Raw genomic sequence first — 27,500 nt, forward strand, 5'->3', positions numbered from 1 at the left:
AAAGGAGATAGAGAAAGAAGGAGAGAGTGGAAAGGAGATAGAGAAAGAAGGAGAGAGTGGAAAGGAGATAGAGAAAGAAGGAGAGAGTGGAAAGGAGATAGAGAAAGAAGGAGAGAGTGGAAAGGAGATAGAGAAAGAAGGAGAGAGTGGAAAGGAGATAGAGAAAGAAGGAGAGAGTGGAAAGGAGATAGAGAAAGAAGGAGAGAGTGGAAAGGAGATAGAGAAAGAAGGAGAGAGTGGAAAGGAGATAGAGAAAGAAGGAGAGAGTGGAAAGGAGATAGAGAAAGAAGGAGAGAGTGGAAAGGAGATAGAGAAAGAAGGAGAGAGTGGAAAGGAGATAGAGAAAGAAGGAGAGAGTGGAAAGGAGATAGAGAAAGAAGGAGAGAGTGGAAAGGAGATAGAGAAAGAAGGAGGAGAGTGGAAAGGAGATAGAGAAAGAAGGAGAGAGTGGAAAGGAGATAGAGAAAGAAGGAGAGAGTGGAAAGGAGATAGAGAAAGAAGGAGAGAGTGGAAAGGAGATAGAGAAAGAAGGAGAGAGTGGAAAGGAGATAGAGAAAGAAGGAGAGAGTGGAAAGGAGATAGAGAAAGAAGGAGAGAGTGGAAAGGAGATAGAGAAAGAAGGAGAGAGTGGAAAGGAGATAGAGAAAGAAGGAGAGAGAGAGGTGGATGAAAATGTATTAAGGAGTAGAAAACACGACTCAGGATTAGACCACTGGGTATAGAGAGGTAATGACTGTGTATAACCCTCTGTCTCTCTACCTCCCCCTACAGGCGAGGTGCCACGGTGCACTACTCCTGTGATGAGGATAATGACCTGGATGTGTATAACCCTCTGTCTCTCTACCTCCCCCTACAGGCGAGGTGCCACGGTGCACTACTCCTGTGATGAGGATAATGACCTGGATGTGTATAACCCTCTGTCTCTCTACCTCCCCCTACAGGCGAGGTGCCACGGTGCACTACTCCTGTGATGAGGGTTATGAGCTGCAGGGATCTAAGAGCATCAGCTGTCTGAGAGTCACAGACAGCTACGTAGGCTGGAGCGACGACCGACCCATCTGCAGAGGTATGGGAGTCTTTTAGGTTGTGTGTGTGTGTGTGTGTATGCATGCATGTGTGTGTTCAAAAAGCCTAATCACCCAAACAGGCCGATGTGTCAAATGTTAGATGGCTGTTGTTCTATTTCCAATGATTGTGTCTGAATCTACCCGAGTAGAGCAGAGGGATAGAGTCCCATCTCTATTAGATTAATGTATCAGAGTAGAGCAGAGGGATAGAGTCCCATCTCTATTAGAGTAGAGCAGAGGGATAGAGTCCCATCTCTATTAGAGTAGAGCAGAGGGATAGAGTCCCATCTCTATCAGAGTAGAGCAGAGGGATAGAGTCCCATCTCTATTAGATTAATGTATCAGAGTAGAGCAGAGAGATAGAGTCCCATCTCTACCCGAGTAGAGCAAAGAGATAGAGTCCCATCTCTATTAGAGTAGAGCAGAGGGATAGAGTCCCATCTCTATCAGAGTAGAGCAGAGGGATAGAGTCCCATCTCTATTAGAGTAGAGCAGAGGGATAGAGTCCCATCTCTATCAGAGTAGAGCAGAGGGATAGAGTCCCATCTCTATCAGAGTAGAGCAGAGGGATAGAGTCCCATCTCTATTAGAGTAGAGCAGAGGGATAGAGTCCCATCTCTATTAGAGTAGAGCAGAGGGATAGAGTCCCATCTCTATTAGATTAATGTATCAGAGTAGAGCAGAGGGATAGAGTCCCATCTCTATTAGATTAATGTATCAGAGTAGAGCAGAGGGATAGAGTCCCATCTCTATCAGAGTAGAGCAGAGAGATAGAGTCCCATCTCTATTAGATTAATGTATCAGAGTAGAGCAGAGGGATAGAGTCCCATCTCTATTAGATTAATGTATCAGAGTAGAGCAGAAGGGATAGAGCTGGGACTCTATTGATCTCTATTTTCAATCGTGTGTGTGTTGTGCGTGTGCGTGTGCTCGTGCGCGTGCAAGTGTGTGTGTGTGTGTTGTCCATTTGGTGGATGCTCTGTATAGTAGATAGGAGTGTAGCTACTGTACTGTAGGAGATGAGAGTTGAGATGACACACAGAGTACTTATCCCCAGAGTACTTTATACCCTGCAGGCCCCTATTTCATCAGATTATCCCCAGAGTACTTTATACCCTGCAGGCCCCTATATCATCAGATTATCCCCAGAGTACTTTATACCCTGCAGGCCCCTATATCATCAGATTATCCCCAGAGTACTTTATACCCTGCAGGCCACTATATCATCAGATTATCACTAGAGTACTTTATACCCTGCAGGCCACAATATCATCAGATTATCACTAGAGTACTTTATACCCTGCAGGCCCCTATATCATCAGATTATCCCTATTCCTGTATACCCTACAGGCTCCTATATCATCAGATTATCACTATTACTGTATACCCTGCAGGCTCCTATATCATCAGATTATCACTAGAGTACTTTATACCCTACAGGCTCCTATATCATCAGATTATCACTATTACTGTATACCCTGCAGGCTCCTATATCATCAGATTATCACTAGAGTACTTTATACCCTGCAGGCTCCTATATCATCAGATTATCACTATTACTGTATACCCTGCAGGCTCCTATATCATCAGATTATCACTAGAGTACTTTATACCCTACAGGCCCCTATATCATCAGATTATCCCTATTACTGTATACCCTGCAGGCTTCTATATCATCAGATTATCACTATTACTGTATACCCTGCAGGCTCCTATATCATCAGATTATCACTATTACTGTATTCCCTGCAGGCTCCTATATCATCAGATTATCCCTATTACTGTATTCCCTGCAGGCTCCTATATCATCAGATTATCCCCAGAGTAATTTATACACTGCAGGCCCCTATATCATCAGATTATCACTATTACTGTATACCCTTCAGGCTCCTATATCATCAGATTATCCCCAGAGTACTTTATACACTGCAGGCCCCGATATCATCAGATTATCCCCAGAGTACTTTATACCCTAAAGGCCCCTATATCATCAGATTATCCCCAGAGTACTTTATACCCTGCAGGCCCCTATATCATCAGATTATCCCCAGAGTACTTCATACCCTGCAGGCCCCTATATCATCAGATTATCACTAGTACTTCATACCCTACAGGCCCCTATATCATCAGATTATCCCCAGAGTACTTTATACACTACAGGCCCCTATATCATCAGATTATCCACAGAGTACTTTATACCCTACAGGCCCCGATATCATCAGATTATCCCCAGAGTACTTCATGCCCTGCAGGCCCCTATATCATCAGATTATCACTAGAGTACTTTATACCCTGCAGGCTCCTATATCATCAGATTATCCACAGAATACTGTATACCCTACAGGCCCATGTATCATCAGATTATCCCCAGAGTACTTCATACCCTGCAGGCCCCTATATCATCAGATTATCACTAGTACTTCATACCCTACAGGCCCCTATATCATCAGATTATCACTAGAGAACTTTATACCCTGCAGGCCCCTATATCATCAGATTATCACTAGTACTTTATACCCTGCAGGCCCCTATATCATCAGATTATCCACAGAGTACTTTATACCCTGCAGGCTCCTATATCATCAGATTATCACTAGTACTTTATACCCTACAGGCCCCTATATCATCAGATTATCCCCAGAGTACTTTATACCCTGCAGGCCCCTATATCATCAGATTATCCCCAGAGTACTTTATACCCTACAGGCACCTATATCATCAGATTATCACTAGTACTTTATACCCTGCAGGCCCCTATATCATCAGATTATCCCCAGAGTACTTTATACCCTACAGGCCCCTATATCATCAGATTATCCCCAGAGTACTTTATACCCTGCAGGCCCCTATATCATCAGATTATCACTAGTACTTTATACCCTACAGGCCCCTATATCATCAGATTATCCCCAGAGTACTTTATACCCTGCAGGCCCCTATATCATCAGATTATCACTAGTACTTTATACCCTACAGTCCCCTATATCATCAGATTATCACTAGTACTTTATACCCTACAGGCCCCTATATCATCAGATTATCACTAGTACTTTATACCCTACAGGCCCCTATATCATCAGATTATCCCCAGAGTACTTTATACCCTGCAGGCCCCTATATCATCAGATTATCCCCAGAGTACTTTATACCCTGCAGGCCCCTATATCATCAGATTATCCCCAGAGTACTTTATGCCCTACAGGCCCCTATATCATCAGATTATCCCCAGAGTACTTCATACCCTGCAGGCCCCTATATCATCAGATTATCCCCAGAGTACTTTATACCCTGCAGGCCCCTATATCATCAGATTATCCCCAGAGTACTTCATACCCTGCAGGCCCCTATATCATCAGATTATCACTAGTACTGTATACCCAACAGGCCCCTATATCATCAGATTATCACTAGTACTTTATACCCTACAGGCCCCTATATCATCAGATTATCACTAGTACTTTATACCCTGCAGGCCCCTATATCATCAGATTATCACTAGTACTTTATACCCTACAGGCCCCTATATCATCAGATTATCACTAGAGTACTTTATACCCTACAGGCCCCTATATCATCAGATTATCACTAGAGTACTTTATACCCTACAGGCCCCTATATCATCAGATTATCACTATTACTTCATACCCTGCAGGCCCCTATATCATCAGATTATCACTGGTACTTTATACCATACAGGCCCCTATATCATCAGATTATCACTAGTACTGTATACCCAACAGGCCCCTATATCATCAGATTATCACTAGTACTGTATACCCAACAGGCCCCTATATCATCAGATTATCACTAGTACTTTATACCATACAGGCCCCTATATCATCAGATTATCACTAGTACTTTATACCCTACGGGTCCCTATATCATCAGATTATCCTGAGTACTTTAGGGATCATCAGTGTCGCAGCGGTCTAAGGCACTGCATCGCTAGAGGTGTCGGATTTGATCCCGGCCTGTATCACAACCGGCCGTGATCAGGAGTCCCATAGGGCGGCGCACAAATGGTCCTGCGTCGCCAGGAGAGGGTTCGGCCGGGTTTTGTAACTTGCACGCACGCACGCACGCACGCACGCACGCACGCACGCACGCACGCACGCACTGATCACGGATTGACTATGGACGTGACAATATTCCTTAAACACTGTTTGGGTGGGATAATTCAATCACCTCTTTCATTGGTTTGAAATTGGTGATCTATTGGTAAAATGATTATTTGTCTTGTTTCATCGATTCAAGACCATGAAACGCTGGGTCATTACTCTAAAAACGTCCCTGTAATTGGAAAGTGCCGTGAGAGGGGGAAACTCCTCAAATAAAAAAAGTTGGGTTGAGTAATTAAACACAAACTCAGTCTCCTGGACTAAGTGTTCATAAATCATACTGTCATACCTGTACGATGCGTAAACAGAAAAACTCTCACTTGCATCACAACGCTGTCCTTGAGAGAGAGAAAGAGAAGTCAACTGGATTACATTACTGAGGTAACAGCGTTGCTTCCTTCCCTCTCCTCATCCCTACCTGGGCTTGAACCAGAGACCTCTCCTCATCCCTACCTGGGCTTGTACCAGGGACTTCTCCTCATCCCTACCTGGGCTTGAACCAGAGACTTCTCCTTATCCCTACCTGGGCTTGAACCAGAGACCTCTACTTATCCCTACCTGGCCTTGAACCAGAGACCTCTCCTTATCCCTACCTGGGCTTGAACCAGAGACCTCTCCTTATCCCTACCTGGGCTTGAACCAGAGACCTCTCCTTATCCCTACCTGGGCTTGAACCAGAGACCTCTCCTTATCCCTACCTGGGCTTGAACCAGAGACTTCTCCTTATCCCTACCTGGGCTTGAACCAGAGACTTCTCCTTATCCCTACCTGGGCTTGACCCAGAGACCTCTCCTTATCCCTACCTGGGCTTGAACCAGAGACCTCTCCTTATCCCTACCTGGGCTTGAACCAGAGACTTCTCCTTATCCCTACCTGGGCTTGAACCAGAGACCTCTCCTTATCCTATCCCTACCTGGGCTTGAACCAGAGACCTCTCCTTATCCCTACCTGGGCTTGAACCAGAGACCTCTCCTTATCCCTACCTGGGCTTGAACCAGAGACCTCTCCTCATCCCTACCTAGGCTTGAACCAGAGACCTCTCCTTATCCCTACCTGGGCTTGAACCAGAGACCTCTCCTTATCCCTACCTGGGCTTGAACCAGAGACCTCTCCTTATCCCTACCTGGGCTTGAACCAGAGACCTCTCCTCATCCCTACCTGGGCTTGAACCAGAGACCTCTCCTTATCCCTACCTGGGCTTGAACCAGAGACCTCTCCTTATCCCTACCTGGGCTTGAACCAGAGACTTCTCCTTATCCCTACCTGCCCTACCTGGGCTTGAACCAGAGACCTCTCCTTCTCCTTATCCCTACCTGGGCTTGAACCTGAGACCTCTCCTCATCCCTACCTGGGCTTGAACCAGAGACCTCTCCTTATCCTATCCCTACCTGGGCTTGAACCAGAGACCTCTCCGGGCACGAATCTCGGTCCCTTTGAACACACGGACATCTGTCGTCCGGAAGGATATCGTTACCCGTAAAATCCCACAAAGGAAACAACCACTTCTAGGTCTCAGAACAAAGGGATTGTCCACCGCTAACTAGTTAGTAAGGCTGCAGTATTGTCAATAACTATTCCAGAATTCAGAGGTTTTCCTGGCTGGATGATTTCCGGAATCAGAAGATAATAGGTTCACACTCCCACTAGCTACCATAGTTACCACCACCATACTAGCTACCACAGTTACCACAACCATACTAGCTACCATAGTTACCACACCCATGCTAGCTACCACAGTTACCACAACCATACTAGCTACCACAATTACCACAACCCCACTAGCTACCACAGTTACCACAAGCGTACTAGCTACCACAGTTACCACAGCCATACTAGCTACCACAGTTACCACAACCATACTAGCTACCACAGTTACTACACCCCCACTAGCTACCATAGTTACCACAACCCCACTAGCTACCACAGGTACCACAACCATACTAGCTACCACAGTTACTACACCCCCACTAGCTACCATAGTTACCACAACCCCACTAGCTACCACAGGTACCACAACCATACTAGCTACCACAGTTACCACAACCATACTAGCTACCATAGTTACCACACCCATGCTAGCTACCACAGTTACCACAACCATACTAGCTACCACAGTTACCACAACCCCACTAGCTACCACAGTTACCACAACCATACTAGCTACCACAGGTACCACAGCCATACTAGCTACCACAGTTACCACAACCATACTAGCTACCACAGTTACCACAGCCATACTAGCTACCACAGTTACCACAGCCATACTAGCTACCACAGTTACCACAACCATACTAGCTACCACAGTTACTACACCCCCACTAGCTACCATAGTTACCACAACCCCACTAGCTACCACAGGTACCACAACCATACTAGCTACCAAAGTTACTACACCCCCACTAGCTACCACAGTTACCACAACCCCACTAGCTACCACAGTTACCACAACCATACTAGCTACCACAGTTACTACACCCCCACTAGCTACCACAGTTACCACAACCATACTAGCTACCACAGTTACTACACCCCCACTAGCTACCACAGTTACCACAACCATACTAGCTACCACCGTTACTACAACCATACTAGCTACCACAGTTACCACAACCCCACTAGCTACCACAGTTACCACAACCATACTAGCTACCACAGTTACCACAACCCCACTAGCTACCGCAGTTACCACAACCGTACTAGCTACCGCAGTTACCACAACCATACTAGCTACCATAGTTACCACAACCATACTAGCTACCACAGTTACCACAACCCCACTAGCAACCATGTTACCACAACCATGCTAGCTACCATAGTTACCACAACCCCACTAGCTACCACAGTTACCACAACCATTCTAGCTACCATAGTTACCACAACCATACTAGCTACCATAGTTACCACAACCATACTAGCTACCATTGTTACCACAACCCCACTAGCAACCATGTTACCACAACCATACTAGCTACCATAGTTACCACAACCCCACTAGCTACCACAGTTACCACAACCATGCTAGCTACCATAGTTACCACATCCATACTAGCTACCATAGTTACCACAACCATACTAGCTACCATAGTTACCACAACCATGCTAGCTACCATAGTTACCATAACCATACTAGCTACCATAGTTACCACAACCCCACTAGCAACCATGTTACCACAACCATACTAGCTACCATAGTTACCACAACCCCACTAGCTACCACAGTTACCACAACCATACTAGCTACCACAGGTACCACAACCATACTAGCTACCACAGTTACTACAACCATACTAGCTACCACAGTTACCACAACCGTACTAGCTACCGCAGTTACCACAACCGTACTAGCTACCGCAGTTACCACAACTGTACTAGCTACCGCAGTTACCACAACCCCACTAGCTACCACAGTTACCACAACCATACTAGCTACCACAGTTACCACAACCATACTAGCTACCACAGGTACCACAACCATACTAGCTACCACAGTTACCACAACCATACTAGCTACCATAGTTACCACATCCATACTAGCTACCATAGTTACCACAACCATACTAGCTACCATAGTTACCACAACCATGCTAGCTACCATAGTTACCATAACCATACTAGCTACCATAGTTACCACAACCCCACTAGCAACCATGTTACCACAACCATACTAGCTACCATAGTTACCACAACCCCACTAGCTACCACAGTTACCACAACCATACTAGCTACCACAGGTACCACAACCATACTAGCTACCACAGTTACTACAACCATACTAGCTACCACAGTTACCACAACCGTACTAGCTACCGCAGTTACCACAACCGTACTAGCTACCGCAGTTACCACAACTGTACTAGCTACCACAGTTACCACAACCCCACTAGCTACCACAGTTACCACAACCATACTAGCTACCACAGTTACCACAACCATACTAGCTACCACAGGTACCACAACCATACTAGCTACCACAGTTACCACAACCATACTAGCTACCACAGTTACCACAACCATACTAGCTACCACAGGTACCATAACCATACTAGCTACCATAGTTACCACCACCATACTAGCTACCGCAGTTACCACAACCATACTAGCTACCACAGTTACCACAACCCCACTAGCTACCATAGTTACCACAACCATACTAGCTACCACAGTTACCACAACCATACTAGCTACCATAGTTACCACAACCCCACTAGCTACCACAGCTACCACAACCATACTAGCTACCATAGTTACCACAACCCCACTAGCTACCACAGTTACCACAACCCCACTAGCTACCATAGTTACCACAACCATACTAGCTACCACAACTATACTAGCTACCGCAGTTACCACAACCATACTAGCTACCACAGTTACTACAACCATACTAGCTACCATAGTTACCACAACCCCACTAGCTACCACAGTTACCACAACCATACTAGCTACCACAGTTACCACAACCCCACTAGCTACCACAGTTACCACAACCATGCTAGCTACCATAGTTACCACAACCCCACTAGCTACCACAGCTACCACAACCATACTAGCTACCATAGTTACCACAACCCCACTAGCTACCACAGTTACCACAACCCCACTAGCTACCATAGTTACCACAACCATACTAGCTACCACAACTATACTAGCTACCGCAGTTACCACAACCATACTAGCTACCACAGTTACCACAACCCCACTAGCTACCACAGTTACCACAACCATGCTAGCTACCATAGTTACCACATCCATACTAGCTACCATAGTTACCACAACCATACTAGCTACCATGTTACCACAACCATACTAGCTACCATGTTACCACAACCATACTAGCTACCATAGTTAGCTACCATAGTTACCACAACCATACTAGCTACCATGTTACCACAACCCCACTAGAGAGAGAGAGAGAGAGAGAGAGAGAGAGAGAGAGAGAGAGAGAGAGAGAGAGAGAGAGAGAGAGAGAGAGAGAGAGAGAGAGAGAGAGAGAGAGAGAGAGAGAGAGAGAGAGTTTGCCTGTTCTTAACAAAGATTGATTTCCAAGAAGAACATAGGCCAGAGAAAAACGAACAGCTGAATGATCTTCAAAAGTGTCTCTCTACCGGCCATTAGTATCGATGGCCCCCTAGAGAAAGCTACATTAGATAATGAATAGCAGTCATACACCACCTTGGACTTAACGTCCACACAAAATGGGTCTGCAATGTGTGAGATGTAAACCTTCCGTCCACCTACAGTACTTACACCACGACCCACCTGGGAGCACTTCAGCCATTTTGTGTCTATTTCAGCACTTCCCCACTCATCAGTTTCCCTTACCTCCCCTCCACAGCCATGGATGTCTGATGCAATCGCCCGGGTGGTTTATCCCCATAATCATCGTTGTCGGCCATCGGCTATCTCCACCGCTCCACTCCACATAATGTGCTTTGGGAAATCCTCTTTTGAAAAGAGCACCCGGTTCGGCTGGCGCCGAGCTCTACTCGGCTATGTGAACCGAACGGGTGTGCTTGCACAGTCCCTTAAAAGAACTTTGCTTGAAAAACTAGAAAAAAGGGCCAATTGTAATGTTTGTCCATTTCAAGACGCCGTAGCCAGTATACACTTCCTTAAAATAGTCAGAATTAATCTAAGATATAACTCAATACATCTGTTTTTTCATCTAACAAGCATGAAAACAAGTCGTCTCTCGTTGAATGACAACAAAGACTTTATCGAAGAAGCCATACTGTCGACCAATCACTGAAGAAGGGGCGGAGACTTTAGCTACTGACTTTGGCCTCAATAATAAAATGTGAGTGCCCGAACAGCCGGAGAAAACCCTCACCAAAGTCCAAAACAAAACCTTTTGCACAAACTCTTCCTAACTGTTTCAGCTGGGAAGCATGCGAACGCCTTTGTAGTGATTCAATTGAGTCACAATGAGATTATACCACTCAGGAATGGGGGGATACCCATCTCCTAAGGATTTGTGGGTAATCTGATTGTACTTCCTCTCATCCAAACAATAGATGCCCATTTGGATTACAGTAAACTTTCTCATGGAGGACAATGTGAATATTTTGAGGCTCTTGCTTTGACAAAGTTGAATTCTAAAATGGTAGATAAAATAGTATCACAGACCAGGATTAAAGTGATCCGTGAGTAAAGTTGTTGAACAGGTTAATTAACACTGATTAGCATTAATTAACCTTGGATTTACATTTCTCTGGAACCAAACTGTTTAAACTGAAAATTAACCATAATCCAGGAATTGTTGATTTATCTAAAGCCAAATTAAAGTGTTGCTAATCCTCATTACTTCGTCCTCATTGGCTGTTTTGTAGGTGTAATCTAGGGCCATTCAAAACTAAGGTCTGATCTTCTTTTTACTAATTGTGTTTTTTTTAACCAATCAGATCAGCTCAGAACAGGATCTGATGTGAAAAGATCTGATGTGATTGGTAATTCAGATCTTGGGATGTCTGTGTATGCAGCCTTAGGACCTCTGAGCCTGTGTCCCACATCACACCCTAAACCCTATACACCGCACTTATTTTGACCAAGGGAACATAGTGAAAAGTGTCCCAATTTGGGACCCATAGTTTTTCCAAACCCTGTGACCTACCAGATAACTACAGATTTTTAACTAACACATAATCTGTTCTACCTGCCCGGGGCGGTGGCAGCGGCAGCGTAGCCTAGAGCGTTGAGCCAGTTGCCCAAAGGTTACTGGATCGGATCCCCCGAGCTGACAAAGTACAAATCTGTTGTTCTGCCCCCTGAACAAGGCAGTTAACCCACTGTTCCTAGGCCGTCATTGTAAACAAGAACTTGTTCTTATTAACTGACTTGTCTAGGTAAATAAAATATAAAGAATGGCTCCTTATTTAGTGCATTACTTTTGACCAAGGCCCAAAACTAGTGCACTACATACGGAATGGGGTTCCATTTGGGAAAGCTAGTGTTTATCTCTGAGACCTTATTATCTTGATTGCAGGTTGACTAGACCAGCAGCACTGCAGCCACAAGACAGAGAGCGTATTAACAGGGGAGATAATCAACCTCGTTATTAAACCAGAAATGGGGAATATAGACTATTGGACTTTGCAGTTCAAACCTACACAGTATTATATTTCATTAAGGTCACCCTCGCTGTCAGGACCACTCAAATTAATTACTTCATTATTTTATGCTAAACTTTAAAATGAATGCTACTCCTTCGTTAATGTAGCTGGTGTTGGAAGGGGAGAGGGGTGTTGATGGTTTGTTGGAGGGGGAGAGGGGTGTGGATGGTTTGTTGGAGGGGGAGAGGGTTGTTGGAAGGGGGAGAGGGGTGTTGAAGGTTTGTTGGAGGGGGAGAGGGGTGTGGATGGTTTGTTGGAGGGGGAGAGGGTTGTTGGAAGGGGGAGAGGGGTGTTGATGGTTTGTTGGAAGGGGGAGAGGGGTGTTGAAGTTTTGCTGGAGGGGAGAGGGGTGTTGATGGTTTGTTGGAGGGGGAGAGGGGTGTGGATGGTTTGTTGGAGGGGGAGAGGGTTGTTGGAAGGGGGAGAGGGGGAGAGGGGTGTTGATGGTTTGTTGGAAGGGGGAGAGGGGTGTTGAAGTTTTGCTGGAGGGGAGAGGGGTGTTGATGGTTTGTTGGAGGGGGAGAGGGGTGTTGAAGTTTTGCTGGAGGGGAGAGGGGTGTTGATGGTTTGTTGGAGGGGGAGAGGGGTGTTGAAGGTTTGTTAGAGGGGGAGAGGGGTGTTGATGGTTTGTTGGAAGGGGAGAGGGGTGTTGATGGTTTGTTGGAGGGGGAGAGGGGTGTTGATGGTTTGTTGGAGGGGGGAGAGGGGTGCTAATGGTTTGTTGGAAGGGGAGAGGGGTGTTGAAGGTTTGTTGGAAGGGGGAGAGGGGTGTTGATGGTTTGTTGGAGGGGGAGAGGGGTGTTGAATGTTTGTTGGAGGGGGAGAGGGGTGTTGATGGTTTGTTGGAGGGGGAGAGGGGTGTTGATGGTTTGTTGGAGGGGGAGAGGGGTGTTGATGGTTTGTTGGAGGGGGGAGAGGGGTGCTAATGGTTTGTTGGAAGGGGAGAGGGGTGTTGAAGGTTTGTTGGAAGGGGGAGAGGGGTGTTGATGGTTTGTTGGAGGGGGAGAGGGGTGTTGAATGTTTGTTGGAAGGGGAGAGGGGTGTTGATGGTTTGTTGGAGGGGGAGAGGGGTGTTGAATGTTTGTTGGAAGGGGGAGAGGGGTGTTGATGGTTTGTTGGAAGGGGAGAGGGGTGTTGATGGTTTGTTGGAAGGGGAGAGGGGTGTTGATGGTTTGTTGGAGGGGGAGAGGGGTGTTGATGGTTTGTTGGAAGGGGAGAGGGGTGTTGAAGGTTTGCTGGAGGGGGAGAGGGGTGTTGATGGTTTGTTGGAAGGGGAGAGGGGTGTTGATGGTTTGTTGGAAGGGGAGAAGGGAGAGGGGTGTTGACGGTTTGTTGGAAGGGGAGGGGGTGTTGAAGGTTTGCTGGAAGGGGAGAGGGGTGTTGATGGTTTTTTGGAGGGGGAGAGGGGTGTTGAAGGTTTGTTAGAGGGGTGTTGAAGGTTTGCTGGAGGGGGAGAGGGGTGTTGAAGGTTTGCTGGAAGGGGAGAGGGGTGTTGAAGGTTTGTTTGAAGGGGGAGAGGGGTGTTGAAGGGTTGTTGGGGGGGGGAGAGGGATGTTGAAGGTTTGTTGGAAGGGGGAGAGGGGTTTTGATGGTTTGTTGGAAGGGGGAGAGGGATGTTGAAGGTTTGTTGGAAGGGGGAGAGGGGTTTTGATGGTTTGTTGGAAGGGGGAGAGGGGGATGTTCAAGGTTTGTTGGAAGGGGGAGAGGGGTTTTGATGGTTTGTTGGAAGGGGGAGAGGGATGTTGAAGGTTTGTTGGAAGGGGGAGAGGGGTTTTGATGGTTTGTTGGAAGGGGAGAGGGGTGTTGATGGTTTGTTGGAGGGGGAGAGGGGTGTTGATGGTTTGTTGGAAGGGGAGAGGGGTGTTGACGGTTTGTTGGAAGGGGAGAGGGGTGTTGAAGGTTTGTTGGAGGGGGAGAGGGGTGTTGAAGGTTTGCTGGAAGGGGAGAGGGGTGTTGATGGTTTGTTGGAGGGGGAGAGGGGTGTTGATGGTTTGTTGGAAGGGGAGAGGGGTGTTGACGGTTTGTTGGAAGGGGGAGAGGGGGTTTGATGGTTTGTTGGAGGGGGAGAGGGGTGTTGATGGTTTGTTGGAAGGGGAGAGGGGTGTTGACGGTTTGTTGGAAGGGGAGAGGGGTGTTGAAGGTTTGTTGTAGGGGGAGAGGGGTGTTGAAGGTTTGCTGGAAGGGGAGAGGGGTGTTGATGGTTTGTTGGAGGGGGAGAGGGGTGTTGAAGGTTTGTTAGAGGGGTGTTGAAGGTTTGCTGAAGGTTTGCTGGAAGGGGAGAGGGGTGTTGAAAGTTTGTTGGAAGGGGGAGAGGGGTGTTGAAGGGGTGTTGGGGGGGGAGAGGGGGATGTTGAAGGTTTGTTGGAAGGGGGAGAGGGGTTTTGATGGTTTGTTGGAAGGGGAGAGGGGTGTTGATGGTTTGTTGGAAGGGGAGAGGGGTGTTGATGGTTTGTTGGAGGGGGAGAGGGGTGTTGATGGTTTGTTGGAGGGGGAGAGGGGTGTTGATGGTTTGTTGGAAGGGGAGAGGGGTGTTGACGGTTTGTTGGAAGGGGAGAGGGGTGTTGAAGGTTTGCTGGAAGGGGAGATGGGTGTTGATGGTTTGTTGGAGGGGGAGAGGGGTGTTGAAGGTTTGTTAGAGGGGTGTTGAAGGTTTGCTGGAAGGGGAGAGGGGTGTTGAAGGTTTGTTTGAAGGGGGAAAGGGGTGTTGAAAGTTTGTTGGAAGGGGGAGAGGGGTGTTGAAGGGGTGGAGAGGGGGGGAGAGGGGGATGTTGAGGGGGGAGAGGGGGATGGGGGGGAGAGGGGGGGGGAGAGAGGGATGTTGAAGGTTTGTTGGAAGGGGGAGAGGGGTTTTGATGGTTTGTTGGAAGGGGAGAGGGGTGTTGATGGTTTGTTGGAGGGGGAGAGGGGTGTTGATGGTTTGTTGGAGGGGGAGAGGGGTGTTGAATGTTTGTTGGAGGGGGAGAGGGGTGTTGAATGTTTGTTGGAGGGGGAGAGGGGTGTTGATGGTTTGTTGGAAGGGGGAGAGGGGTGTTGAAGGTTTGTTGGAGGGGGAGAGGGCTGTTGGAGGGGAGAGTGGTGTTGGAGGGGGGAGGGGTGTTGGAGGGGAGAGGGGTGTTGGAGCGGGAGATAGGTGTTGAAGAAGTGTTGGGGGGGTGTTGGAGGGGGAGATAGGTGTTGAAGAAGTGTTGGGGGGGGTGTTGGAGGGAGAGAGGGGTGTTGTAGGGGGAGAGGGGGAGGGGTGTTGGAGGGGAGAGGGGTGTTGGAGGGGGACAGGGGTGTTGGAGGGGGAGAGGGGTGTTGAAGAGGTGTTGGAGGGGTACAGGTGTTGCCTAAGGACCTATAAACTTCAGACATACCTCATTAAGAGTAGTCTGGGACTAGACCTCTTAACTAGAGTCAATTAGCCCCAGACACCCAGGTCTTTCTTTAAAACCTTCATTAGGCATGGCCTGCTTTAAATTTGAGGATTGTTAAGGTTCTGCTAGAGGCCCAAGGGGACCAAGGACAGAGTAGAAGTTAGAGTGCCCTCCAAAATTCAGTTAACTACTTGTCGTGACGTGACTTTCATTAATGTGGTGACTGCTATTTATCGAATAATTACCTAGTACGTTTAATTAGTACTCGATTAAATTAATCATGTGACAATTAACTCATTAGCAATTTGGGGCACCACGGGAAATGTTGTTTACCGAGTTACTATCTCCCGACAGTACTATCTTTTACTATCTCCCGATCTAAAGATCTATAAATATCTCTTACATTAATAACTGTCAATTATTAATTATTACCTCATCAATAACAGTCAATTATTAATTATTACCTCATCAGTCTCATTCTGAACGTCGCAAATTCCTGGATCTGCAACACCCTTAAAGTGTTGACTCAGCGATACAAAATATGCTTAATTATTTATTTACCAACTAAATAATCACACAGAAATACATAAACACACACACGGTATAGATTATTGATTACTAACATAATGCAATGAAAGCAGGTCCCTAGTGGACTAGCAAGGGCATGACTGTTTGATTATACAATGGAAGGGAAGGGAAGGAATAGGGGGGGACTTAACAGAGACTTAATTTATCTTACATACACTATCGTTCAAAAGTTTGGGGTCACTTAGAACTGTTCTTATTTTTGAAAGAAAAGCACATTTTTTGGGCCATTAAAATAACATCAAATTGATCAGAAATACAGTGTAGACATTGTTAATGTTGTAAATGACTATTGTAGCTGGAAACGGCTGATTTTTAATGGAATATCTACATAGGTGTGCAGAGGCCCATTATCAGCAACCATAACTGCTGTGTTCCAAAGGCACGTTGTGTTAGCTAATCCAGGGGTACATTTGGAAACGACGTTCACCATAGCCAGAATATTTAGCACCCTAACATCCACTCATTCGGATTAGAAATGCAATATACATATTTACGCTTATTTGTCGTTTCTCTGTCAAAACCACTCGATCCGTCTATGGACAGTAGTTCGATGTAAGTCTCTACAGTAGTTGTCCTTCTTTAGTTGTAGGCCTCTTTGTCTTGGAGTGTTCTTAGAATGGATACTTCAGGTGTCCCACACAGTGGTTAGAGGGATCTGTCGTTCACTCTCGTCTTTGGTCAAATTGTCCTAGAGTACTTTACATACCCAGCTGCAGACTGTGAATGCTTGGTTAAGTCTTTACCTTTTTCAATCGTCGAGAGTTTCAGAGGGTCTTAACATTTTCTGTTCTTGTAGTTTTAACCATATCAACGTTTCGACCACGTGTGCATCTGCTCAAACGGTCAGAAACAGACTCCATGAGGGTGGTATGAGGGCCCGACGTCCACAGGTGGGGGTTGTGCTTACATCCCAACACCGTGCAGGACGTTTGGCATTTGCCAGAGAACACCAAGATTGGCAAATTCGCCACTGGCGCCCTGTGCTCTTCACAGATGAAAGCAGGTTCACACTGAGCACATGAGCACATGTCACAGACGTGACAGAGTCTGGAGACGCCGTGGAGAACGTTTTGCTGCCTGCAACATCCTCCAGCATGACCGGTTTGGCGGTGGTTCAGTCATGGTGTGGGGTGGCATTTCTTTGTGGGGCCGCACAGCCCTCCATGTGCTCGCCAGAGGTAGCCTGACTGCCATTAGGTACCGAGATGAGATCCTCAGACCCCTTGTGAGACCATATGCTGACACATGCACATTTGTGGCCTGCTGGAGGTCATTTTGCAGGGCTCTGGCAGTGCTCCTCTTTGCACAAAGTCGGAGGTAGCGGTCCTGCTGCTGGGTTGTTGCCCTCCTACGGCCTCCTCCACGTCTCCTGATGTACTGGCCTGTCTCCTGGTAGCGCCTCCATGCTCTGGACACTACGCTGACAGACACAGCAAACCTTCTTGCCACAGCTCGCATTGATGTGCCATCCTGGATGAGCTGCACTACCTGAGCCACTTGTGTGGGTTGTAGACTCCGTCTCATGCTACCACTAGAGTGAAAGCACCGCCAGCATTCAAAAGTGACCAAAACATCAGCCAGGAAGCATAGGAACTGAGAAGTGGTCTGTGGTCACCACCTGCAGAACCACTCCTTTATTGGGGGTGTCTTGTTAATTGCCTATAATTTCCACCTTTTGTCCATTCCATTTGCACAACAGCATGTGAAATTTATTGTCAATCAGTGTTGCTTCCTAAGTGGACAGTTTGATTTCGCAGAAGTGGGATTGACTTGGAGTTACACTGTGTTGTTTAAGTGTTCGCTTTATTTTTTTGAGCAGTGTATATATTGTCCCATTGTTCATTGTTTGATGTTGACATTTTTTGTGCAAGAGTCTATCTGTAACTACTACTACTACAGTTCCCAGCGGAGGATTCCTATAGCTCTCAGGGAGGTTTCTTACAGCTATCAGGGAGGTTTCCTACAGTTCTCAGGGAGGTTTACTACAGCTCTCAGGGAGGTATCCTACAGCTCTCAGGGAGGTTTACTACAGCTCTCAGGGAGGTTTACTACAGTTCTCAGGGAGGTTTTCCAGGGAGGTTTCCTACAGTTCTCAGGGAGGTTTCCTACAGCTCTCAGGGAGGTTTACTACAGTTCTCAGGGAGGTTTACTACAGCTCTCAGGGAGGTTTACTACAGCTCTCAGGGAGGTTTACTACAGCTCTCAGGGAGGTTTACTACAGTTCTCAGGGAGGTTTACTACAGCTCTCAGGGAGGTTTACTACAGCTCTCAGGGAGGTTTCCTGCAGCTCTCAGGGAGGTTTCCTGCAGCTCTCAGGGAGGTTTCCTACAGCTCTCAGGGAGGTTTTCCAGGGAGGTTTCCTACAGCTCTCAGGGAGGTTTCCTACAACTCTCAGGGAGGTTTACTACAGCTCTCAGGGAGGTTTTCTACAGTTCTCAGGGAGGATTCCTTCAGTTCCCAGGGAGTTTTTCTACAGTGATCAGGGAGGTTTCCTACAGCTCTCAGGGAGGTTTACTACAGCTCTCAGGGAGGTTTACTACAGCTCTCAGGGAGGTTTCCTACAGCTCTCAGGGAGGTTTACTACAGTTCTCAGGGAGGTTTTCCAGGGAGGTTTCCTACAGTTCTCAGGGAGGTTTCCTACAGCTCTCAGGGAGGTTTACTACAGTTCTCAGGGAGGTTTACTACAGCTCTCAGGGAGGTTTACTACAGCTCTCAGGGAGGTTTCCTGCAGCTCTCAGGGAGGATTCCTGCAGCTCTCAGGGAGGTTTCCTGCAGCTCTCAGGGAGGTTTCCTGCAGCTCTCAGGGAGGTTTACTACAGCTCTCAAGGAGGTTTACTACAGCTCTAAGGGAGGTTTCCTACAGCTCTCAGGGAGGTTTCCTACAGTTCTCAGGGAGGTTTCCTACAGCTATCAGCTCTCAGGGAGGTTTCCTTCAGCTCTCAGGGAGGTTTACTACAGCTCTCAGGGAGGTTTCCTACAGCTCTCAGGGAGATTTACTACAGCTCTCAGGGAGGTTTCCTACAGTTCTCAGGGAGGTTTCCTACAGTTCTCAGGGAGGTTTCCTTCAGTTCTCAGGGAGATTTTCTACAGCTATTAGGGAGGTTTTCCTTCAGTTCTCAGGGAGGTTTACTACAGCTCTCAGGGAGGTTTACTACAGCTCCCAGGGAGGTTTCCTACAGCTCTCAGGGAAATTTACTACAGCTCTCAGGGAGGTTTACTACAGCTCTCAGGGAGGTTTTTCCAGGGAGGTTTCCTACAGTTCTCAGGGAGGTTTACTACAGTTCTCAGGGAGGTTTACTACAGCTCTCAGGGAGGTTTACTACAGCTCTCAGGGAGGTTTACTACAGCTCTCAGGGAGGTTTTCCAGGGAGGTTTCCTACAGCTCTCAGGGAGGTTTACTACAGCTCTCAGGGAGGTTTTCCAGGGAGGTTTCCTACAGTTCTCAGGGAGGTTTCCTACAGCTATCAGCTATCAGGGAGGTTTCCTACAGCTCTCAGGGAGGTTTTCCAGGGAGGTTTCCTACAGTTCTCAGGGAGGTTTCCTACAGTTCTCAGGGAGGTTTTCCAGGGAGGTTTCCTACAGCTCTCAGGGAGTTTTTCCAGGGAGGTTTCCTACAGCTCTCAGGGAGGTTTTCCAGGGAGGTTTCCTACAGCTCTCAGGGAGTTTTTCTACAGCTCTCAGGGAGGTTTCCTTCAGCTCTCAGGGAGGTTTCCTACAGTTCTCAGGGAGATTTCGTACAGTTCTCAGGGAGGTTTCCTTCAGTTCTCAGGGAGTTTTTCTACAGCTATCAGTGAATAAAAAAGTCAATAAGAGTTTGTTTTTATTTTCTCTTTCAGCTCCTATGTGTGGTGGTCAGCTGAGAGGCCCTAACGGCATCATCGCCTCACCAAACTACCCCGTCCAGTATGACAACAATGCTAACTGCACCTGGGTCATCAGCGCCACAGACACCACCAAGGTATCGTCTCACATTGCTAATGCTATACGCTAATACCGAAAATGCTGTGTTAATGTTGCTATGCTATACTATGCTAATACAGTAATATGTACAGTACATAATTGACATGCTAATATGCTATATGCTAATATTGACTACTTCATGTTGATGTTGCTATGCAATGCTAATATTTTAAACAGCCTGACATTATAATATGGAAATGCTCTATGAAAACATTGGATACGTAATGGTAATGCTATGCTAGCTACGCTAATACTTTCTACTGTTTATCTTGCTACTTGTTTGCTTCTCACAATTAAGCTAAATGCTTGTTGTGCTATCAAAACCTGTCGTGCTATCGAAACCCATCCCTTTAATATGTCTCCAAACCACCCCTTTAATATGTCTCCAACCCATCCCTTTAATGTCTCCAAACCATCCCTTTAATATATCTCCAACCCATCCCTTTAATATGTCTCCAAACCACCCCTTTAATATGTATCCAAACTATCCCTTTAATATGTCTCCAACCCATCCCTTTAATGTCTCCAAACCATCCCTTTAATGTCTCCAACCCATCCCTTTAATATGCCTCCAACCCATCCCTTTAATATGTCTCCAAACCATCCCTTTAATATGTCTCCAAACCATCCCTTTAATATGTCTCCGAACCCATCCCTTTAATATGTCTCCAAACCCATCCCTTTAATATGTCTCCAAACCCATCCCTTTAATATGTCTCCAAACCATCCCTTTAATATGTCTCCAAACCATCCCTTTAATATGTCTCCAAACCATCCCTTTAATATGTCTCCAAACCATCCCTTTAATATCTATCAAAACCCATCCCTTTAATATGTCTCCAAACCATCCCTTTAATATGTCTCCAAACCATCCCTTTAATATGTCTCCAAACCATCCCTTTAATATGTCTCCAAACCATCCCTTTAATATCTATCAAAACCCATCCCTTTAATATGTCTCCAAACATTCCCTTTAATATGTCTCCAAACCATCCCTTTAATATGTCTCCAAACATTCCCTTTAATATGTCTCCAAACCACCCCTTTAATATGTCTCCAAACATTCCCTTTAATATGTCTCCAAACCATCCCTTTAATATTTCTCCAAACCATCCCTTTAATATGTCTCCAAACCATCCCTTTAATATGTCTCCAACCCATGCCTTTAATATTTCTTCTAACAATATTCTTTCCCCACACTCTGTCAGATTCATGCCATCATAATGTCTGTGACAGCGTGGGCATTGAGGCTAAAACCCAGTTGATTACTTTGACTACATTAAAATGACGCTTAAAGGGCCTTTTGGACAATGGAGGCTCTATATATTTCTACAGTCTATGGTCAGATCATGGCTCGTATCGACAAAGCATCTCAGAAAAGGTCCTGTGAATCAAATCAAATCTAACCTTATTTATTTGTCACATGCGCCGAACACAGCATGTGTATAATTTAACCAGGAAATGCTTACTTACAAGTACAATGTCCTGCATAGGAGTTGGTACAATGCCCTGCAAAGGAGTTGGTACAATGTCTTACAAAGGAGTTGGTACAATATCCTTCAAATGAGTTGGTACAATGCCCTACAAAGGAGTTGGTACAATGTATTACAAAGGAGTTGGTACAATGTCCTACATAGGAGTTGGTACAATGCCCTACAAAGGAGTTGGTACAATGTCTTACAAAGGAGTTGGTACAATATCCTTCAAATGAGTTGGTACAATGCCCTACAAAGGAGTTGGTACAATGCCCTACAAATGAGTTGGTACAATGCCCTACAAATGAGTTGGTACAATGCCCTACAGAGGAGTAGGTACAATGCCTTACAGAGGAGTTGGTACAATGCCCTACATAGGAGTTGGTACAATGCCCTACAAATGAGTTGGTACAATGTTTTGCAAATCAGTTGGTACAATGCCCTACAAAGGAGTTGGTACAATGCCCTACAAATGAGTTGGTACAATGCCCTGCAAAGGAGTTGGTACAATGTCCTGCAAAGGAGTTGGTACAATGCCCTGCAAAGGAGTTGGTACAATGTCCTGCAAAGGAGTTGGTACAATGCCCTGCTAAGGAGTTGGTACAATGCCCTGCAAAGGAGTTGGTACAATGTCCTGCAAAGGAGTTGGTACAATGCCCTGCTAAGGAGTTGGTACAATGCCCTGCAAAGGAGTTGGTACAATGTCCTGCAAAGGAGTTGGTACAATGCCCTGCATAGGAGTTGGTACCATGCCCTACAAAGGAGTTGGTACAATGCCCTGCATAGGAGTTGGTACAATGCCCTACAGATTAGTTTGGAAGTAGTAGCAGAAGAAGGATATATAAAATGAATCAGCTACATAGGACTCCATCAAAAGAAAGATAGTTTGAGAATCATCTGTGGTGAGGGAGTAGAAGAAGACAGGAGACAGATGGACAGCTATTTAGACAAGAGGACATCATAAGAGAGACCTAACCACTGTTACAGAGATGACTTCAGAGGTTCAAGGCCACAGTGCTAACACATGTCCTCCTCTGAGCTCAAACAAATGGTTTTACAGATCTGACCACTTAGCATTGTTGATGAGTCAGGTACATAGTATGAGGAGGGAGGGAGGAGGAGAGGGAGGAGAGGGAGGAGGAGGAGAGGGATGAGGAGAGGGAGGAGGAGGGGGCTAAGATGAGAGGGAGGAGAGGGAGGAGGAGAGGGAGGAGGAGAGGGAGGAGAGGGAGGAGGAGAGGGAGGAGGAGAGGGAGGAGAGGGAGGAGGAGAGGGAGGAGAGGGAGGAGGAGAGGGAGAGGGAGGAGGAGAGGGAGGAGGAGAGGGAGGAGAGGGAGGAGGAGAGGGAGAGGGAGGAGGAGAGGGAGGAGGAGAGGGAGGAGAGGGAGGAGGAGAGGGATGAGAGTGAGGAGGAGAGGGAGGAGGAGGAGAGGGAGGAGGAGAGGGAGGAGGAAAGGATGGATGAGAGGGATGGGGAGGGGGAAGGAGGAGAGGAAGGATGAGGGAGGAGGATGAGGGAGGAGGGAGAAGGAGAGGATGGAGGAGAGAGATTGGGAGGGTGAAGGAGGAGAGGGAGGAGGAGGGAGGAGGAGGAGGAGAGTGAGGAGGGAGAAGGAGAGGATGGAGGAGAGTGATTGGGAGGGTGAAGGAGGAGAGGGAGGAGGGAGGAGGAGGAGAGGTAGGATGAGGGAGGAGGAAAAATAGGAGGAGGGAAGAGGAGAGGGAGGAGAAGCGGGAGGAGGAGGGAGGAAGAGGAGAAGGACGAGAGGGAGGAGGGAGAAGGAGAGGATGGAGGAGAGGAATGGGGAGGGTGAAGGAGGAGAGGGAGGATGAGAGTGGAGGAAAAGGAGGAGGAGGGAAGAGGAGAGGGTGACTCACACATAAAGTGACAAAGTGCACGCATACAGTAGACACACACACACCCCCTTGGGTCACTCCACTGGGCTCTGGGCAGAGTCACAGGGTTTGAGCCAGACAGTGGTACTTTAGCCTGTCTCTCGCTCTGCGTCCTGAACATATGAAGATGGAGCGAAGCTGTTCTTTCTCTGTAGAGACTAAAGATAGTGTTCTATTTCTGCCTGGCCCTATTTACCTCCAAACCACATTGCACCACACACACACACACACACACACACACACACACACAAGCACACCCCGGACCACACTGTCACGCCTCCACATGCAGCCAGAGGAGACTTTACTGTAGGTCAGAGAGGAGTCTGAAAGTGCATCCCAAATAGAAAGCTCTACCCTTTGTAGTGCACTACATTTGATTAGGGCCCATAATGTCCCTGGTCTAAAGCAGTGCATTATGTAGGGAATAGTGGGCCTTTAGGACTCAGCCTGAGATAGTGGGCCTTAAGGACTCAGCCTGAGATAGTGGGCCTTTAGGACTCAGCCTGAGATAGTGGGCATTTAGGACTCAGCCTGAGATAGTGGGCATTTAGGACTCAGCCTGAGATAGTGGGCCTTTAGGACTCAGCCTGAGATAGTGGGCCTTTAGGACTCAGCCTGAGATAGTGGGCCTTTAGTACTCAGCCTGAGATAGTAGCCATTTACATAAATTCCCTGAAATCCCTCACTAACACACGGTTACAGTGAGGGAGAAAAAGTTTTTGATCCCCTGATGATTTTGTACATCTATAATTTTAATGGTAGGTGTATTTGAACAGTGAGAGACAGAATAACAACAAAGAAATCCTGAAAAAACACGTCAAAAATGTTATAAATTGATTTGCATTTTAATGTAGGAAATAAGTATTTGACCCCTCTGCAAAACATGACTTAGTACTTGGTGGCAAAACCCTTGTTGGCAATCAGAGGTCAGACGTTTCTTGTAGTTGGCCACCAGGTTTGCACACATCTCAGGAGGGATTTAGTCCCACTCCTCTTTGCAGATCTTCTCCAAGTCATTAAGGTTTCGACGTTTGGCAACTCGAACCTTCAGCTCCCTCCACAGATGTTCTCTGGGATGAAGTACTGGAGACTGGCTAGGCCACTCCAGGACCTTCAGCTCCCTCCACAGATGTTCTCTGGGATGAAGTACTGGAGACTGGCTAGGCCACTCCAGGACCTTAATGTGATTCTTCTTGAGCCACTCCTTTGTTGCCTTGGCCGTGTGTTTTGGATCATTGTCATGCTGGAATACCCACGACCCATTTTCAATGCCCTGGCTGAGGGAAGGAGGTTCTCACCCAAGATTTGACGGTACATGGCCCCGTCCATCGTCCCTTTGACGCGGTGAAGTTGTCCCCTTAGCAGAAAAACACCCCCAAAGAATAATGTTTCCACCTCCATGTTTGACGGTGGGGATGGTGTTCTTGGGGTCATAGGCAGCATTCCTCCTCCTCCAAACACGGCGAGTTGAGTTGATGCCAAAGAGCTCCATTTTGGTCTCATCTGACCACAACACTTTCACCCAGTTGTCCTCTGAATCATTCAGATGTTCATTGGAAAACTTCAGACGGGCATGTATATGTGCTTTCTGGAGCAGGGGGACCTTGCGGGCGCTGCAGGATTTCAGTCCTTCACGGCGTAGTGTTTTACCAATTGTTTTCTTGGTGACTATGGTCCCAGCTGCCTTGAGATCATTGAAGAGATCCTCCCGTGTAGTTCTGGGCTGATTCCTCACCGTTCTCATGATCATTGCATCTCCACGAGGTGAGCTCTTGCATGGAGCCCCAGGCCGAGGGAGTTTGACAGTTCTTTTGTGTTTCTTTCCATTTGCGAATAATCGCATCAACTGTTGTCACCTTCTCACCAAGCTGCTTGGCGATGGTCTTGTGGCCCATTCCAGCCTTGTGTAGGTCTACAATCTTGTCCCTGACATCCTTGGAGAGCTCTTTGGTCTTGGCCATGGTGGAGAGTTTGGAATCTGATTGATTGCTTGCTTCTTTGGACAGGTATCTTTTATACAGGTAACAAACTGAGATCAGGAGCACTCCCTTTAAGAGTGTGCTCCTAATCTCAGCTTGTTACCTGTATAAAAGACACCTGGGAGACAGAAATCTTTTTGATTGAGAGGGGGTGAAATACTTATTTCCCTAATTTAAAATGCAAATCAATTTATAACATTTTTGACATGTGTTTTTTCAGGATTTTTTTGTTGTTATTCTGTCTCTCACTGTTCAAATAAACCTACCATTAAAATTATAGACTGATCATTTCTTTGTCGGTGGGCAAACGTACAAAATCAGCAGGGGATCAAATACTTTTTTCCCTCACTGTATATTAACAGGATTAACTTTCCATGAATTTGGCCATCTAATAACCTAACCACCAATCAAGCAACATTCTGGACAAAACATTCAAATTAAGTTGCTGCAGTTTTATTTCTGTGACAATACTGTCGAATTTGGATCCTACACCTGTATGTTAGTAGGATGAAACTGCATTTTATCTGGTGATCTGACCCTCAACAGACCTCTCTGTCTCTCTCTCACTCTGTCTCTCTCTCTCTCTCTGTCTCTCTCTCTCTCTCCCCCTCTCTCTCTCCACTCCGAGCAATTTACATTAGTGAGTATGTTTACCATAGGACATAATGGAATTAGCATTTTAATCAACTTTTTCATGTGGCCTCTGCTCTCCCAGCACAGAAAACATGAAGGATGTGTCTGCCGAGGTGAAATGGAAGGCGAGGCAGCACTTGGCCTTTTCCTTATATTTCATGATGATGTTTATTTCCATTTACTTCCCATGTTTTCCCTTCTTCCTCCTGGTTTACTGACTTCATTCACACTCATTCCCAAGATACATTTACATTGTATCATTTATCTCTTATTCAGCTCATCCTTCATTTTCTTGTGGGTAGGGGACTTTTTATGTTTTATGTCTCTCTCTCTCTCTCCCCCCTCTCTCTTTCTCGCTCCCTCTCTTTCTCTCTCCCCCCTCTCTCTTTCTCCCCCCCTCTTTCTGTCTCTCTCTCTCACTCTTCCTCTCTTTCTCTCTCTCTGTCTCTCTCTCTCTCTCTCTCTCTCTCTCTCTCTCTCTCCCTCTCTTTCTCTCTCTCTCTTTCTCTCTGTCTCTCTGTCTCTCTGTCTCTCCCTCTCTCTATGTCTCTCTCTCTCCCCATCTCTATCTATGTCTCTCTCTCTCTCCATCATTCTCCCTCCCGGGGCATAATAATGAGCTTAGTTGAGTAGATATCTTTCCTGGGTAGAAAAACGAATGCATAAATCCCCCCTTACGTGTACTCGGTCTTGTGATGGATTTGTTCACCTTGTGACGCTGCTCTATCCTCCCCAGTCACTTACAGTCACAGTAAGTCACTGGAATTGGTCCACAATAGGAGTGAATTGAGTTATTGACTCCCCGTGCTGATTCTGAGGGTTTTATCACCAGGGATTATCAACTAGATTCAGCTGCGGGACGATTATTTTGTGAGCAGATGGTCAGTGGGCCAAACATCATTACAAATCATTTGTAGACACTCTGCAAGAAGCCCAAATTTATAGATTATTTCAATAAAACATACTAATTTCAAACCTTGATTACTTTTCTATTATGATTACATATCTCTCTATTATATGTGGGAATGTTTGGAGAAAAAGTTGATTTCCTGACAATGATTTTTCTCAACAATGAAAATTCAATAAAAACATTTATAAAAGTGTATAATCCACAACTAAATCCACATAAAGAAGAAATATAATTGTGTCGGAAAAGTTAAGAGGCCAAATGAAATGGGCTGCCAGATGAGGGAACCTTATTACCTACTGTATATAGTGCACTCATTCTGACCGCAGCTCTATGTGGATCTAGTAGTGGACTGTAAAGGCAATACGGTTTCATTTGGGATGAAGGGATGGAATGATGGAGGAACGGAGGG

General features: G+C 46.5%; 1 protein-coding gene across 1 annotated transcript in view; it reads left to right on the forward strand.

Annotated features, from left to right (window-relative positions):
• LOC129830508 (CUB and sushi domain-containing protein 2-like) overlaps positions 1–27,500 on the forward strand; it is a gene marked incomplete at its 5' end in the record, with an annotated part of 366,155 nt that overhangs the window by 181,535 nt on the left and 157,120 nt on the right. The window contains 2 exons of the mRNA XM_055893082.1: positions 942–1,066; positions 20,075–20,196. Coding sequence (XP_055749057.1) covers positions 942–1,066; positions 20,075–20,196 — 247 coding nt within the window. The remainder of the gene's footprint in view (positions 1–941; positions 1,067–20,074; positions 20,197–27,500) is intronic.

Source organism: Salvelinus fontinalis, chromosome 32 (genome assembly GCF_029448725.1).
Source record: "Salvelinus fontinalis isolate EN_2023a chromosome 32, ASM2944872v1, whole genome shotgun sequence".
Lineage (NCBI taxonomy): Eukaryota > Metazoa > Chordata > Actinopteri > Salmoniformes > Salmonidae > Salvelinus > Salvelinus fontinalis.